This window comes from Macrotis lagotis, chromosome 5 (genome assembly GCF_037893015.1).
Source record: "Macrotis lagotis isolate mMagLag1 chromosome 5, bilby.v1.9.chrom.fasta, whole genome shotgun sequence".
Lineage (NCBI taxonomy): Eukaryota > Metazoa > Chordata > Mammalia > Peramelemorphia > Peramelidae > Macrotis > Macrotis lagotis.
Genome location: NC_133662.1, coordinates 170,995,437 through 171,009,768, shown reverse-complemented (window position 1 = coordinate 171,009,768; position 14,332 = coordinate 170,995,437). Strand labels below are relative to the sequence as shown.

Genomic DNA, 14,332 nt, shown 5'->3' with positions numbered 1-14,332 from the left:
GGAGAATGGGGTTGCCAGATTAGTAAGTGGGCATTGACCATTATATGTAGCTCTTTTGACAATGGTTCCCATATATACCATGAAGATATACCAAAGACCGTTTTGTTATTTCCCCTTATCTTTGCATAAATCAACACTGCATTGACTTAGTCATTCTCAAGTTCATCATACTATTTTAACTCTCAGTAAAATGATACCTAATTGTGAAAGAAGTATAAATTAAGAAAAGGCATGCCCTGTGGAGAAAGCTTCATGAGATCTCAAAAAAAAAGTAAAGAAAATGTAACTTGTTTTGTATGAAAAGGCAATTTGTCAAGATTATTATTTTCACTTTCTTACTTTTTGAGATCAAAACAAATACATTTTTTATCTTTTATATATATATATATATATATATTTATATACACATGCAAGTTCTTTAAAATACATTAAAATCAAGACTATGAAACAACTTCTCAACCCAGTTGCAAACATTGGGTGGGGGGAACAAGCATTTCTGAAGCATCTACTATCCTTAGTGCTTTCTAAATATGATATCATTTAATTGTCACAACAACCCTGTGAAGTGGGTGCTATGACTTTATTCTTTTTTTACAGTTTAGGAAAATGAATCAGGTACAAGTTAAATGACTTGCCTAAGGTCATCCCTATATCTTCAAGGCCACCCAGAAGCCTCCTTTTTGATGAGCCAAATATTGAGAGTACTTGAGCAGACATCATTTTATCTTTTCCATAAAATATTTTATCAAACCCTTGAAAGCAAATCTTAATGAAGTAATGATTCATTCAGGCATTAAACTGGGAAATTAGATTGAGGGAATGGTTGCCTAAGAGAGGATGCTGTGCAAGCAGCCAGGTGTGACCTACCTTTAAGAGTTACCCAGTACTGTTTCCATTTCCTCCTGGCCACGAGCTCCAGCTTCTTCTCTTTCTGTAGAGTTACAAGAGGCTTGAAAAAGAGCCACCCTGCTTTCCGGACCACTCCTTGTTCCTTCTCAAAGAGCAGGTCCAGTTGTTCTAAGGAGCTGAGTGAGTCGCTACTGGAGTCTGCAGTTTCTGTAGATGTTTCTATATTCTCTACATGAGTCCTACTCATCTCCAATTCCCGCATGAAATTCTCATAAATGTTCTGTTGCAAGGGGTCGCTGCTAATTGCATTAGTAGACTCACTCCTCTGAGGCAGGGTCTGGCCAGATCCACCTGACCACAGCAAACCGGACAGCTGTGAAGGCAACAGTGCTTCTGCACTGAGACCATCAGTTCGGGTATCCAAGTGATCATATCCATCCTTGGATTTGGGCTCCTGTACACAATGAAAATAGCCTATGATCAGAGATTATCCTATAAATCTACAATTCTTTTTCCTGAGAGCATTGAAGAGTAAAATTTTAAATTTTCTGTTGCTAACTAATAGTGCTGCCCTAAAGCAAGATCTTTTTGGAAAAAAACAAAAACAAAAAAAAAACCTATATATAATTTCAGGGATGAATGGGATCATAAAAATAACCTTGTTCAATCAAGTAAATTCACTAGACTAATACTGGTCAATGAAATATTGAGGTAAAAACAGAGTAGAACTCTGGATAGTATAATATAGTCCATGTGGGCCATTAAGGCATAGTGGGTAAGTAGACTTCAGATCAGGAGGAGCTAGGAGACCCTGGACAAATCAGTTCATTTCCATGGCCTTAAGTGACTTATTAAATATTACTCAGATCCCATATTACTGTATCTACCTATTTATTAGTAAATCTACTAGCTTATGGCACAAGAAATATCTAGAATTACATTATCTTTGGTCACTATTAATTAAATCCTGACAAAAATGATTATGTTTTTGCATCTTTTCCTTTCTGCAAGGCAATGGAGTTAAGTGGCTTGCCCAAGGTCACACAGCTAAGTATTAAGTGTCTGAGGCTGAATTTGAACTTAGATCCTCCTGACTCCAGGGCAGTGCTCTATTTTCTGTGCCACTTAGGTCTGTCCCTTTTTCAGCTTTTCTATGGCATTTTAAAATTACATTTTAAAAGTTAGATCTATCTTTGATACAGGATACTTACAATTTGAGAATAATTTTGTCTGAGAATACTGAAGTAAACATCATTCACCAACAAAGTCTCACTATAATTTATCAAAAATTTTGACTCTGGCTGACTGTCCCATTATTCTCCCAAATTAAGTTCTGGAATTTAAAACAAATTCATCTTCTTAGCTCTATCTGACCCTCACAACTGGGATCATCCAAAGAAATAGCCTCAATAAAGACAAAGAAGCTTCAGTGGGATTTAACTAATCACTAAAAGTGCTCTCAAGAGTAGCCTTGTTCTTCACAGCCCCCACAGAGTTATCTAGCTGTGCAGATATACTGAGGGTTCTCCGTAGCTTCAACAACTCCCTCTATTTCCATTTTCTAGCCTGGTATAAAAGTTTCTCAATTCCTTCCTCCCCCTTCTCAAATCTGAAGCCTGGAACCTGCAGTTGTACATCCTCATCCCCCAGTCCCCGAGTCAGATTCTAAACCATGAGTCAGGATTCTCTTCCCTACAAAAACCATTGATCAGGGACCTGACATCACTGTCATGACAAATATTCACTCACTGTATACTTCATGCCATAAAAATAGTCCTAGAGGGGCGGCTAGGTGGTGTAGTGGATAAAGCACCGGCCTTGGAGTCAGGAATACCTGGGTTCAAATCCAGTCTCAGACACTTAATAATTACCTAGCTGTGTGGCCTTGGGCAAGCTACTTAACCCCATTTGCCTTGCAAACCCCCCCCCCCCCCCGAAAAACAAAAAAAAAATAGTCCTAGAAATCAAGAAAAGGCAGAACTACATAAAATAAACAGTTTACTATCAACTTCCTTCTGAGTTAAATTAGTGGTAATATAAAATACTAAGCAATTGAAAGTTTTAAGTCCTAGAGGTTGGAAGCACTTGGGAAAATAAATACTTTTAAAAGCACAATTGAGTAATGCCTTAATGGTATGAAAAGAAATTCCTTCAATGTGGAAGAAAAGTGATTTGAATCTTTAGTTCGGAGGAGCACTGGTATTTTAAATATGCTATTTAGACAACTAAGATATTCATTCATGCATTAACAGTCAATTAGATGAGCACTTTTTAAGTATGTGAGTACAGAGTATTAAATACTTGGGGTAAGATAATAATTCATGTTTAGTAACTCTGAAAGAGTTTTAGAGCACTGACTTCTAACTTTTTAAAGGCAACTTATAACAATACTCTCCCATGGACAGAGGTGATTTGGTTTGCCCATGAATTTGATCCCAGATCTTTCTAGACTAACTTACACTTGGCTATACCAAGATTATGCTTACTCATCACAGGAAGCTATCTGCCTGATTGCTTGTCATTTCTGAAGCTTAGGTATCTGCTAATATCTTTTCCTATACTTTTAATTATAATGAATTGTTGAAATAAAATAAAATCTAAAGTTCAGTCTTGGTCAATGATATATTTTGAATTTATAACATTTTGAATGATTTTATTAGTATACAAATAAAGTAGCAATTACTGTCTTTTGTAGGAAAATAATCAGTGAACTAATTATTGCTTCCAAATACTGATGGTTTATAAAACAGCTGAGCCAAAAATACAGCTACTATCAATGAAAACATTTTTCTACTTGTATTTACACTATGTCCCACCACAATATTTGTTTACTCCCTGATGCTTATGCAAGAATAAAGCAAATAAATGAACTCCTATGAGTTACTTACACCGGAAACTTTGAAAGATGTTTAAGCTAAAAAAGAAAATCCTTCTCTATTTGTAGCTCTTCAAAAACATCCAGGGGGAAAAGATGCTTCTCACTTGGCTAATAATAATATTATTCAATTATTAGCAGGAAGATCTGATATGCAGCCCAAAACCAACATGGGGATTACCTATGGTTGCTGGCATCAGCCATAATGAGGCTTTTAAAAATAAGAGAGACTCTATGCCAAAAGGAGTTTCTGAATTGGCAAAGTTAAATGTAACCTACAAACAAACTGTACTTTGTTTCTCTAAAACACATTTCTAATCCTAAATTTTAACCCCTCAACTCAGCAGAGGCAAGTCTTCCTTCAAGCACATAACATTTTCAGTTGGTCTATAAGACAATTCTCATGATCAGCTCTTGTAAATTTTTGACACTAGCTATGTGACCAGTAAAATTACTTTTCTAAATATCCATTTTTTTCATCCGTAAAATGAATTTAATAATGTGAGAGGGTATGGTTAAAATACTATTTTTTGTTCTGGTAGGGTGTTAAGAGTGCCAGACTTGAAGTTATTAAGTCCTGAGTTCAAATCCACCCTCAAAATCCAATGACTCTGGGAAAGTCATTTAACTTTTGTTTGCCTTGTTTCCCTTATTTATTTCCCTTATTTATAAACTGGAAATTTATCATTAGGATCAAATAAAATAATTGTTAAGTTCTTATCACAGTACCTAGGTTGCAGTGAGCCCTATATATATATATATATATATACATATATACATATATACATATATATACATATATATACATATATATACATATATATATATATATATATAAATGTTAGCTATAATTATCAGGACTAACAATGTCAACTATTTCCATATGCAAGATTTTGACCATCAGTTTTCAATAAAAGTCAAATATCATTGTCTTGTCTTTTCCCACATTATTTTTTTTAGTAGAATACCTAAGGGGTCCTCTGACCCTACCCCTCTCATTTTATTAATCAAAATGTGCATAGCTGATAAAGAATAATTAGTATTTGAAGTCCAGCTCTCCTAAACAAAAGAAGTGTTCTTTCCACAATGCCATGCCACTAGAGACATAGTACATAATCACCAAACAATCTCCATTATAACTACTATTTCTCCCCACACCCAACTTCTCTATACAAGGATGATAGTAACTGTCTTTTCTTCTCCCTTACAATCCCCACTTGCATAGAATGGCCCAATATGATATACATTCAATATCAAAAACCTTCTGGACATTCCCAGAAATGTTTGATGGTTTGTGGTGTTTTTTTTTCCCATTATCCCAGATAAGAAAAGTCTACCTGTTTTGTCTTAGCAGTAGATTTCCCCAGGAATTCTCTAAGGGAAACAAAAGTTAAGACTAAAATATAGCTAAATGCTTAAGAAACAGATTTTTAACATAGCTTTACATAGGGAACTCTTCAAGGATATGAAGAGTATAAATGGGAGGGTGGTTTATTCATTTCCATATAAAATAAGATGTACTCATGAGTCCTGAGTGCTTTGGTTTATACCAAAACATAACAAACTATGGAAAGGGTCTTCTCAGCGAGATTATTGCATCTTCCATACAGGAATGAAGCTATATGGGTTAAATCTAAGTCATCTAGAAATTCAAGAGCTTTATATTCCATTCTAATCCTGCTTTTGCAATGAATTCCCTATGGCAGTGTAAATGATATTTTAACCAAGAACTTGTATGAACAGAGCAGAAATAAAACTTCACTCCTCTCACTAGAGCTATATTTAATACTGAAAATATATTCATATTAAATACACATTCATCTCCATCTCCACCCCCAATATATTTTCTTTCTATAGTATGGCTTTTCTGCATTTATCAGATCATTTTTAGATGTTTGAATTGTCTCACTGCATTTTTTTAATTTCAGGCTCCTATAAGTAGAAAGTACACTCAGTCAGCAGTTAGAAAACCTGACTGATTCCTGATCACTTCCCTGGTGGTACAGGACCCTGATGACAACTGATAATAGCATTTATAGAGTCCTTGAAAGTTTGTGAAGTGCTTTATAAATATATTCACAACAATGCTGGGAGGTAGTTGTTACTATTATCCTTATTTTATAAATGAGGAAACTGAGGCAGGTAGGTTAGATGACTTGCCCAGGGTCACATAGCTAGTATGGATCTAAGGCTGGATTGGAACTCAGGCCTTCCTGATTCTAATACAAGAACTCATCAATTGTGCCGCCTAGCACCTCTTAAGTTTTATAAATGTTATCACATTCATTTTATACCTTTTATATGTTATCTCATTTTGTTTAATTTCCTTTATCAAAATGATAAACTCTAGAATAGAATTATGTTTTTAAGATGTGATCTTGCTTTTTAAAAAAGCACGTTAGTCTACATTGAATGAAGAAAAAAAATCTTTTCCTCCCTCTATTGTGATCAAGCAAAGGTATGTTTTATGCTAAAAGACTAGAAGTTACAACTAGTTTTCTTAAGAAAACAACTTTCCATCTCAGTTGCCAATACCCTTTCCTTCCCTCACTCACAGCATATATGCCAGTTGTCCTTATTGTTGCTACAGCTATCAGTCAGAACCACATGATATTTATCAAAAGGCTATAGTCCCACACACTTCCAAATTTTAACTCCTATTTTCTTCCCAATGGTCCCACTAAGTTAGCGTAGAGAACATGGATTATTATCAGCATTTTGCTGATGTGGCAATTTTAAATTATGACTTTCCCAAAGTGTCAGTAAGCAACTTTGGTGACTCATATTCCAAAGTCCTACCCATTTGTGTGGGTAGGAGACTTAATGATACCTACCTCCCCCAAAATCCTGACAATGTTCTCTTTGCCCTCTCTCCAGACTCTAATTATAGACTATGTGGCCTAAAGGAGTACTCAGATAACCAATTCACTCAGGAAATCTCTCCACCTCTTTTCCTGGCAAGAGGAATTTTGACTTGGAAGATGCCTAAAGAGCTAAGAAAACGCTAGGGGCAATAAGGAATTGGGGAAACATTCAGCTTTGGCTTAAGCATAAGACTAAGGCTCAAGCATTATCTAAAACAAAATCAAATAAATACATACACAAAACACAGTTTTGGTGGGGGAGAGGGAGACTAAAAAAATGTAGAATCACAAGGTACTCAAAAGGTAAGCACAAAAGTGTTTTGTTTAAGATTTAGATTTACATCTTTATGAATACCTCTCTTCCTGTTCTGCTTTGTATATGAAAATGTTCACTTTATTTGATGTACAATGTGACTTTTTTTAGTTAAAAAGAATATTAAAAATGATCCCTTCCCTCCTAAAAAAAAATTTTGCCACAAAGTTCACTTAAAATCTTTATTGAGAATGGGCTGGAAAATTTTCCCCTTCATTTAAGAAATGAATTTGATCATTTCTGTTAGAACCTAACTTAATTTAGAAAATGGAAGCCACTATATGGAGCTGATTGTGATTATTTTCATTTCTCTTGCCTTCATCGGCATAACTAGGAAAGAAGCATTTTGCAAATATAACTAGATAATAACTAATGAGCTTTCTGATGCTCCTCTATATGGATGGGGGGGGCAGAACTTAAGGAGATATTAAAGCAGAAACTTGATTGAAAGAAGTAAGATCAAGATTTCCTTAGAGTAAGGTCAAGATAAATGCTTCATGTGTTTTTCAGTATTTCTGCCTAACTGCCTAAAAGACACGAGGATCCTATTTGAAAAAAAAATATTTTACCAGAGAATTTGAGCACTAGATGGAAAATTAAAAAATGAACTGCATCAACACAGTCACTTCAAAGATTTAGCCTGAGGCCCAAGGAAGATAAACTAAAGGACTTCTCTAAGGTCTCCTTGCTATTTAATAGTTATGCTGGGTCTGTTTCTCGATTCAAAACTCACTGGGGTGGCTAGGTGGCACAGTAGATAAGAGCACTGGCCCTGAAGTCAGGAGTACCTGAGTTCAAATCTGGCCTCAGCTGTGTGGCTGTGTGATCCTTGCAAAAAGCTAAAAAAAAAAAACCTTTTATCACCCTCTGCATTGCCTCTGTGTGGGGGAGAATAATGTCTATGAAGTATCGTTTTCCTTTTAGAAAAAACAAAAACTTATACTTTTCAATCTCACTTACCCAAAAAGTATTTATTAAATAAGAAGTATTTAGAGGGGCATTTTTATTTCCCCTCTCATTCATGCACACAACATACAAGTACCCAAAAACATATATGCCATAATAATTTAAAAATTTTCTACTTGTTTTTCACTCTTCCCACCCATTTGAACTGAAAATTCTTTATGCCCCATAAAGCTTATATACCTGAAGTTTCCTCTTCTTTCTTGAGAGACTTCCTGTCCAGTCACTGATACGCCTCATTCTAGTTTTTAATGTGTCCTTTTTAGAAGTATCTTCTGTTAAGGGTTTGGACTTCCTACAGGGAAGGGTATAAGAACAGTACTGTACAGGGCCTCTCTGCTCTGCCTTTGAGGGCACATCAGTGTCCGAGACAAATGAAACTCTACTATTTAAACTGCCATGTGTACCAATGTATTCATCAGAAAGTCTAATGCCTGAGGGTGGAAGACTTTCTAAGGTGGCATCTTTGTATAGCTCCCGGAGGGAAGAAAGAGATGAACTTTGGTTAAAAGGTTTTTTGGCATCATCTGCTGGAAAACTGGAATGGATGCTGGTATCTGGAGTGCTTCTAGTCAGGTAAGATCCCTCCAATTCATTGATGTCCCCTGCATTTCCCCAAGGAGAATCATACCAGGAAGATTCAGAACTAAAAGAGCTGCCCTTGCTAGATCTCAGCCGGGAATCAGTAGGAGAAAGGCAATGACTGGTAGAATAATCAGTACTGGAATTTCTCCGTACTTCTGTTAGGTTGGAAGTTTCAGACACTAACGTAGGAGAATATCTCAAAAGTTGAACTGGTCCAGTGGAGTCCTCTGTAGGCACTTTGTTGTTGTTGCTATTGTGGAACTCGACCCTTAAACAGCCATCCCATTTCCCTAGGGTTTTAATAAGAACCTTGGGGCTCTTCCGGTCTTCAGCTGGTGGTGTTGATGCCAGACTCTCATTTTTCCCATAACAGTTCAGAAGGTGTCCATTGCAGTCTCTGGAGGTGACATGGTTATCTTGTGGCTCATGACTAATATAATGAAAGCCATTCTCAGACAAGAAGGCAGAATTTTTTCCTTGGAAATAGTTTCCTGACACATTTACTTTATGCTTTGTATGGGTATTGCCTTTGGAGCCTTTGGCCATTGGGTCATTGAGTCGTGATGAATAAGGCTGGTTACTCTTAAAGTGGGAAAGGCAGCTCCTAGCTAAAGATCGAGACTTATAATTTGTCCCACTGCTTCCATGACTCCACCCATGCAAAGAGCAAGACTTTTCATCTTTGGCATGGATGCTGCGGATTTTCAAGGGACAAGGTTTCTGTTTTGCACCAGTGGCAGAACTGCTATGATTTTTAGATCCCTGAAGACTGTACTGACTCTCAGAGTTCCCCATCTTCCCCTAGAGTAAAAAATGTTGGATCAGTTAACATCAATGATCTAAGTTACAAATCAATATTACAGGAAGATGGTAAAATAGCATTTTCATTCCAAAAAGAAAAATAAACAACTTATTTCTGATTTCTACAAATTATAGGAACAGAAGGGATAAAAGATATTTTTTCAGTTATCAAAGGTTCTCTTTAACAAGTAGCTCAAGTAGTCAGACAACATTGCAGACTCATATGAACCAATGATGATAATCTAAAATATTTAGAGTATTTAAAGAACTTTATACTGACCACCTAGCTCTTTCAGGTTCTTAAAACATAATTTTAAGAAAAAAAGAGGACAAACATCCCATGGCTGACTGAGTTCACACTGCGATTCCTACAATTACACTGGGCCTCATAACTGATTATTGTAGCTAAACACAAATTTTTTATAAATCTCTAAGTCAGTGTAGGTCGGTAACTTGCATAGCATGGAATTATGATTTAAACCTGATTTTGGACAGGGGTACTTATTGGTAGTAAGAAAGTAAGAAAGGGACAATACATAAAAAGGAAGGTCCAAGCTATTAGATAAGTCATGGCAGTATTAGCAAAGTGTAAAGGTTAAATGGCAGAAGAAAATATCGTTAGAAAGAGAGTAGAAAAAAAAGCAAAAAGAGAAATAAAAATGGGGCAGCTAGGTGGAGCAGTGGATATAGCACTGGCCCCTGGAGTCAGGAGGGATCAAATTCAAATCCAGATTCAGACACATAATTGCCTAGCTGTATGATCTTGGGGAAATCACTCAACCCCACTGCCTTGTTAAAAAAAAAAAAATATGGCAAGAAAAAGTTTTATTTTGTTATGGAAAACCCATTTCTAAAATCTATAAGCATTTTTGTATGGATTTTGTACATATATATATATTTCATTCATTGTCATTAATTCATTGTACATTGCACATATTTATTCACTGATCAACAGGATTTTTGGATGAGAAGAAGAAAAGTAATTTATACAATAAAAAATCATAAAATGACCAACTCATTATGAATCAGTAATGTGATGTGACAGGCAAAAAAAAAATCCTAATCAAATCTTGGGCCTTGCTTAAATGTATAGAGAATCTAAAAAGAGTGAAGTGATATTATTGCTTTACTCCTTGCTGTCTAGACCCTATTTTAAGTACTATGCTTCAATCTTAACACCATGATGAACTGGCAGGCCCACAGGCAAGTATGAACTGAAATGTTAAATCCATAAGTAGTCCATCAAAGAAATCAGGGGTATTTGGCCTAGGAAAAAGGAAATTTGGGGGCAAGGGGTATGTTAGATATCTTCAAATATATGAAAACGTATGTAGACAAGAGGTGTGAGTTTTTTCAGCTTAGTTCTAGAGGGCAGCAAAAATCAGTAAGTGAAAAGTAGAGAAAGGGAAGCAAAGTTTTACATAAGGGAAAATATTTTAACAATGTGAGTTCTCTAAAAATGACAAAGACTGCCTCTGGATATAGGAAGTTCCTCAACAACAAAGTATAGGATGTTGCATTGCAATGATGATAATTTTTACAAGTACTTTGCCAAATACTTTCCTAACAAAACTATGGGGTGAATAAATACAAATTTGTTGAGAATACTGTAAAAAGGTTTCATGATTCATGTTAATGGTTGGACTAAATTATCTAAGGTTTTATATTCAATTATAAAAAAATTCAGGATATTAGCAAATAAAAATAGAAATACCAGGGGTACTTAAAAAATTTTGGGGTAGTAGATTCTTTTGATAGCTATGGACCCCTTCTCACAACAATAAAATAATTGGAAGAAATACTAAATTTCAATTAGAGATTAGTGAAAAAAAGTGTGATTCTTCTTCCCATTCAAACTCTTGGTTCTTCTTGCTTTAGTAGGGGAGTGATTGGGGTGAGTGAGAATTACTTCTTTGTATAGTTCCTTTTAATTTCATTTGAAAGTCAAACTTTTCATCAATGAGTTGTTAATTTTCAAAATAATATAGACATAAGTCATCTCACATTCATATGAGAGAACAAAAATTGATGAATATAAAATATCTGGTGTAGATAACTCCTTTTAAAAGTTAGCATGATAGAATTCAGAATCATAAACATGATAGAATTCAGAAGCATAAAAATTGAGAATATTAAGAGAAAATCTAATTCAACCTTCTCAATTTACAGATAGGAAAATTTTGGCTCAAATAGTGTCAAAGGTCTCACACAAAGTGGCAGAACCAATGTTCAAATTTAGAATTCCTATCTCCTAGTGTTCTAAATACACTAAATTTATTTTTTAAATACTAGAAACTATATAGAAATTTATGAAGCCAGGCTAAGAGATAAAAAAGAATTCAAATGTTTCTCTTATAGAGATAGTGGATAAAGGAGTTTATGTTAAAGCCCTTCATATATAATAACTAATGTACATTTAATAGTTAACAGTATGAGTATGGGCAATTCATTAATTTCTCAGTGATTTCAAATCCCAAAGATGAAAAATTATAGAAGAATCAATCCCTGATCTGTTTCAGTGAAGGAAGATCATACTACATTGATGATATATCAGTAATGCAGATTCCATCCTTCCTATCCTTTCCTGGAAAATCAGCAGCAGCAGCATCATTTTCTTCATACCTATTGATTCTTTAACTGAATTTACCCAAGTTTATGTAAATCATAATTCACTTTAAGTTAAATTACCTGAAGAATTATTTTTTGATGCAAAAACAACTAGTGATCAATGCATTTCACATGGTCTTGAGAGCAGAGCACTGTTTAACATCCAAAAAAACAGGATACATGAAAAAACTCTGAAAAACAATAATGGGGAGAAATCACATCAATTTGCATCATGTTTGCAAGCAGAAAGTTTTTTTAAGAAATTACTTTTAATATTATTGTTATAATTTATGCAATATTTAGAGCTATTCAATTTATTTGGATAGGGAAGGCATTATGCTAAAGAGGTCGTCCCTTCAAAAATAATTTTTATATAGGTAAAAATCTTCTGTATTACAACTATCTAACACCACCTTTGACTCAAAGCTAAGGGAGCTGGGGGGGTGGGTAACGTGGGGGGTGGGTGAAGAGAAATGGGTGGTGGCAGAACCAAGTAAGAGAATATGCATGGGCCAGTGAAAATCTATCAATACCACTGGGGGAAAAAAATTCTCAGAAGTACATATTCAAATACCACCACTAGGGTGGTGGTATTATCTTCATAAAGATATAAATGACAGATTTGTAAATTATTCCATTATTGAATAAAAACAAACTCAAAATTTAGATACATGTAAACTAATACCTCATTTAAAATATTTTAGTTATTCAGGCTAATCATACATGATCTTTAAAAAGATGTCCTGGGAGGCAGTTAGGTGGAACAGTGGATAGAGCACTGGCACTGGAGTCAGGAGTACCTGAGTTCAAATGCAACCTCAGACAATAATTACTTAGTTGTGTGGCCTTGGACAAGCCACTTAACCCCACTGCCTTGCAAAAAACCTAAAAAAAAAAAAAAAAGTCCTGAAAGACAGCTCTGGTTTTCATGCCACTAAAAGTAAAGCCAATAAAAAAGTTCTTAGAGGAATTTAAGGATCTAACAAGGGGCAGGGGGACAAGAATGGAGGTTTGCCATCTGGCAGTACTTGGTGAAAACACAAAGCCTTTCTACGTCCTTGGCTGATTTAGACAGCAGCAGGATTTCAATAATGACATTTGGGGGGGGGGGGCAGGAGTATGTGTGAAGAGAGAGAGAGAGAGAGAGAGAGAGAGAGAGAGAGAGAGAGAGAGAGAGAGAGAGAGAGAAGCAGCAGCCATCCATGAGTTTCTTGGATCCTCTCTCCCTGGTGACCCAAGACATATTTCCAATTTATTTCTCCTTTAAAATATGAAAGGCACAACATGGAAAGATGAAAGTTATGTTGGCAGATTAGGGGGAGCTCTCTCTTTCAAGACCAACATGACAGAGTGGAGAGGGCGCTGGACTTAGAAATCAGGATGACTCAAGTTTGAATTCTGTATCGGATGCTTACTAGCCTCATAACCCTGAGCAAGTCACATGCTCTCTCTGTGTCCCAGTTTCCTAATCTGTAAAATGAAGGTAATGGGACTCTCTGGCCTTGATAATCCCTTCCAGATCTCAATCTGATTCAGTAACACAAAGTCAGATCTGTAGGCATCTTGACCAACCCAGGTGAGTTACAAGCTAACCCCCTAAAAAGCAGGAGGCCAAGGTTTCCAACCTTTTTCTCCTGGAAGCTGTGGAACAAGTTGTCAAGACCTAAACATACTAGGCTATAAAAAAAACCTTTGGATTTCAATTTTTTTTTTACTTTAAAACACTTGACTAATTATTCTTTAACCAATTTATAAATGTGAACTGCCATTACCTTTTTGGTTATAGTTTTTATTTTATAAAGTAAATTTAAAGTGTTCAGATCAAGGTCAGTTTGAACCTCTCACATTGAGTTGAGCAGAGTCATTTTTTTTGTGCCTTTGTTTACTCTTGTCAGGACCAAGTTCCAAGGATGACCCCAAAGGTGAAAGACCACTGAGTCATTCAGTCAGCCAGCAGTTCTTCTTTGTAAGACTATTCAGATTCTAAGTTAATATGCTTGAAGAGCAACAAATACAGCACCAGACGTGGTGTTCGCCAAAGGTAGCAAGACAAAAGCTACTATTGAGAGGCTGAATGTGTCAGCTGTTCACACTGCACACAAAGATGGTGATTCAAAAATCTCACTTCTATAGATCTGAACTAGAGTATTCTTTGCCCCAGAAGCAGGTTGGAGTCTAAACATATTTAATAACAGAAATATAATCTCTGACATTAAAAGAGCTCAATTTTAGTATGAATTTCTTGGAAAAAAAAACAGTACCTGTCCCTTTTCTACCTTCCCCCCTGGTAAAAGTCCTTTCAGGATCCTCAAAGTTTGAGATAAATTAGGTGAACAATTCTCATTGCATTGGCCTAGAACACAAGTCAACAAGTTGATTTCAACAGGATAACTGCAGGGTTTTTAGTCCCTCTTGTGAGTAGCCAAAGAATAAACAATCCTGAGGGGACTGAAGAACAGAAAGGAGGAGACAACT

General features: G+C 35.7%; 1 protein-coding gene across 20 annotated transcripts in view; it reads right to left on the bottom strand.

The window, feature by feature from the left end:
* The window catches only part of TIAM2 (TIAM Rac1 associated GEF 2), a 338,837-nt gene that overhangs the window by 124,011 nt on the left and 200,494 nt on the right, over positions 1-14,332 (bottom strand). For all 20 annotated transcript variants that reach the window (XM_074187889.1, XM_074187894.1, XM_074187883.1 and 17 more), the window contains 3 exons: positions 11,939-12,048; positions 8,048-9,250; positions 868-1,303 (listed from right to left, as the gene is read on the bottom strand). In XM_074187889.1, coding sequence (XP_074043990.1) covers positions 868-1,303; positions 8,048-9,244 — 1,633 coding nt within the window. In that variant the 5' untranslated portion in view covers positions 9,245-9,250; positions 11,939-12,048. The remainder of the gene's footprint in view (positions 1-867; positions 1,304-8,047; positions 9,251-11,938; positions 12,049-14,332) is intronic.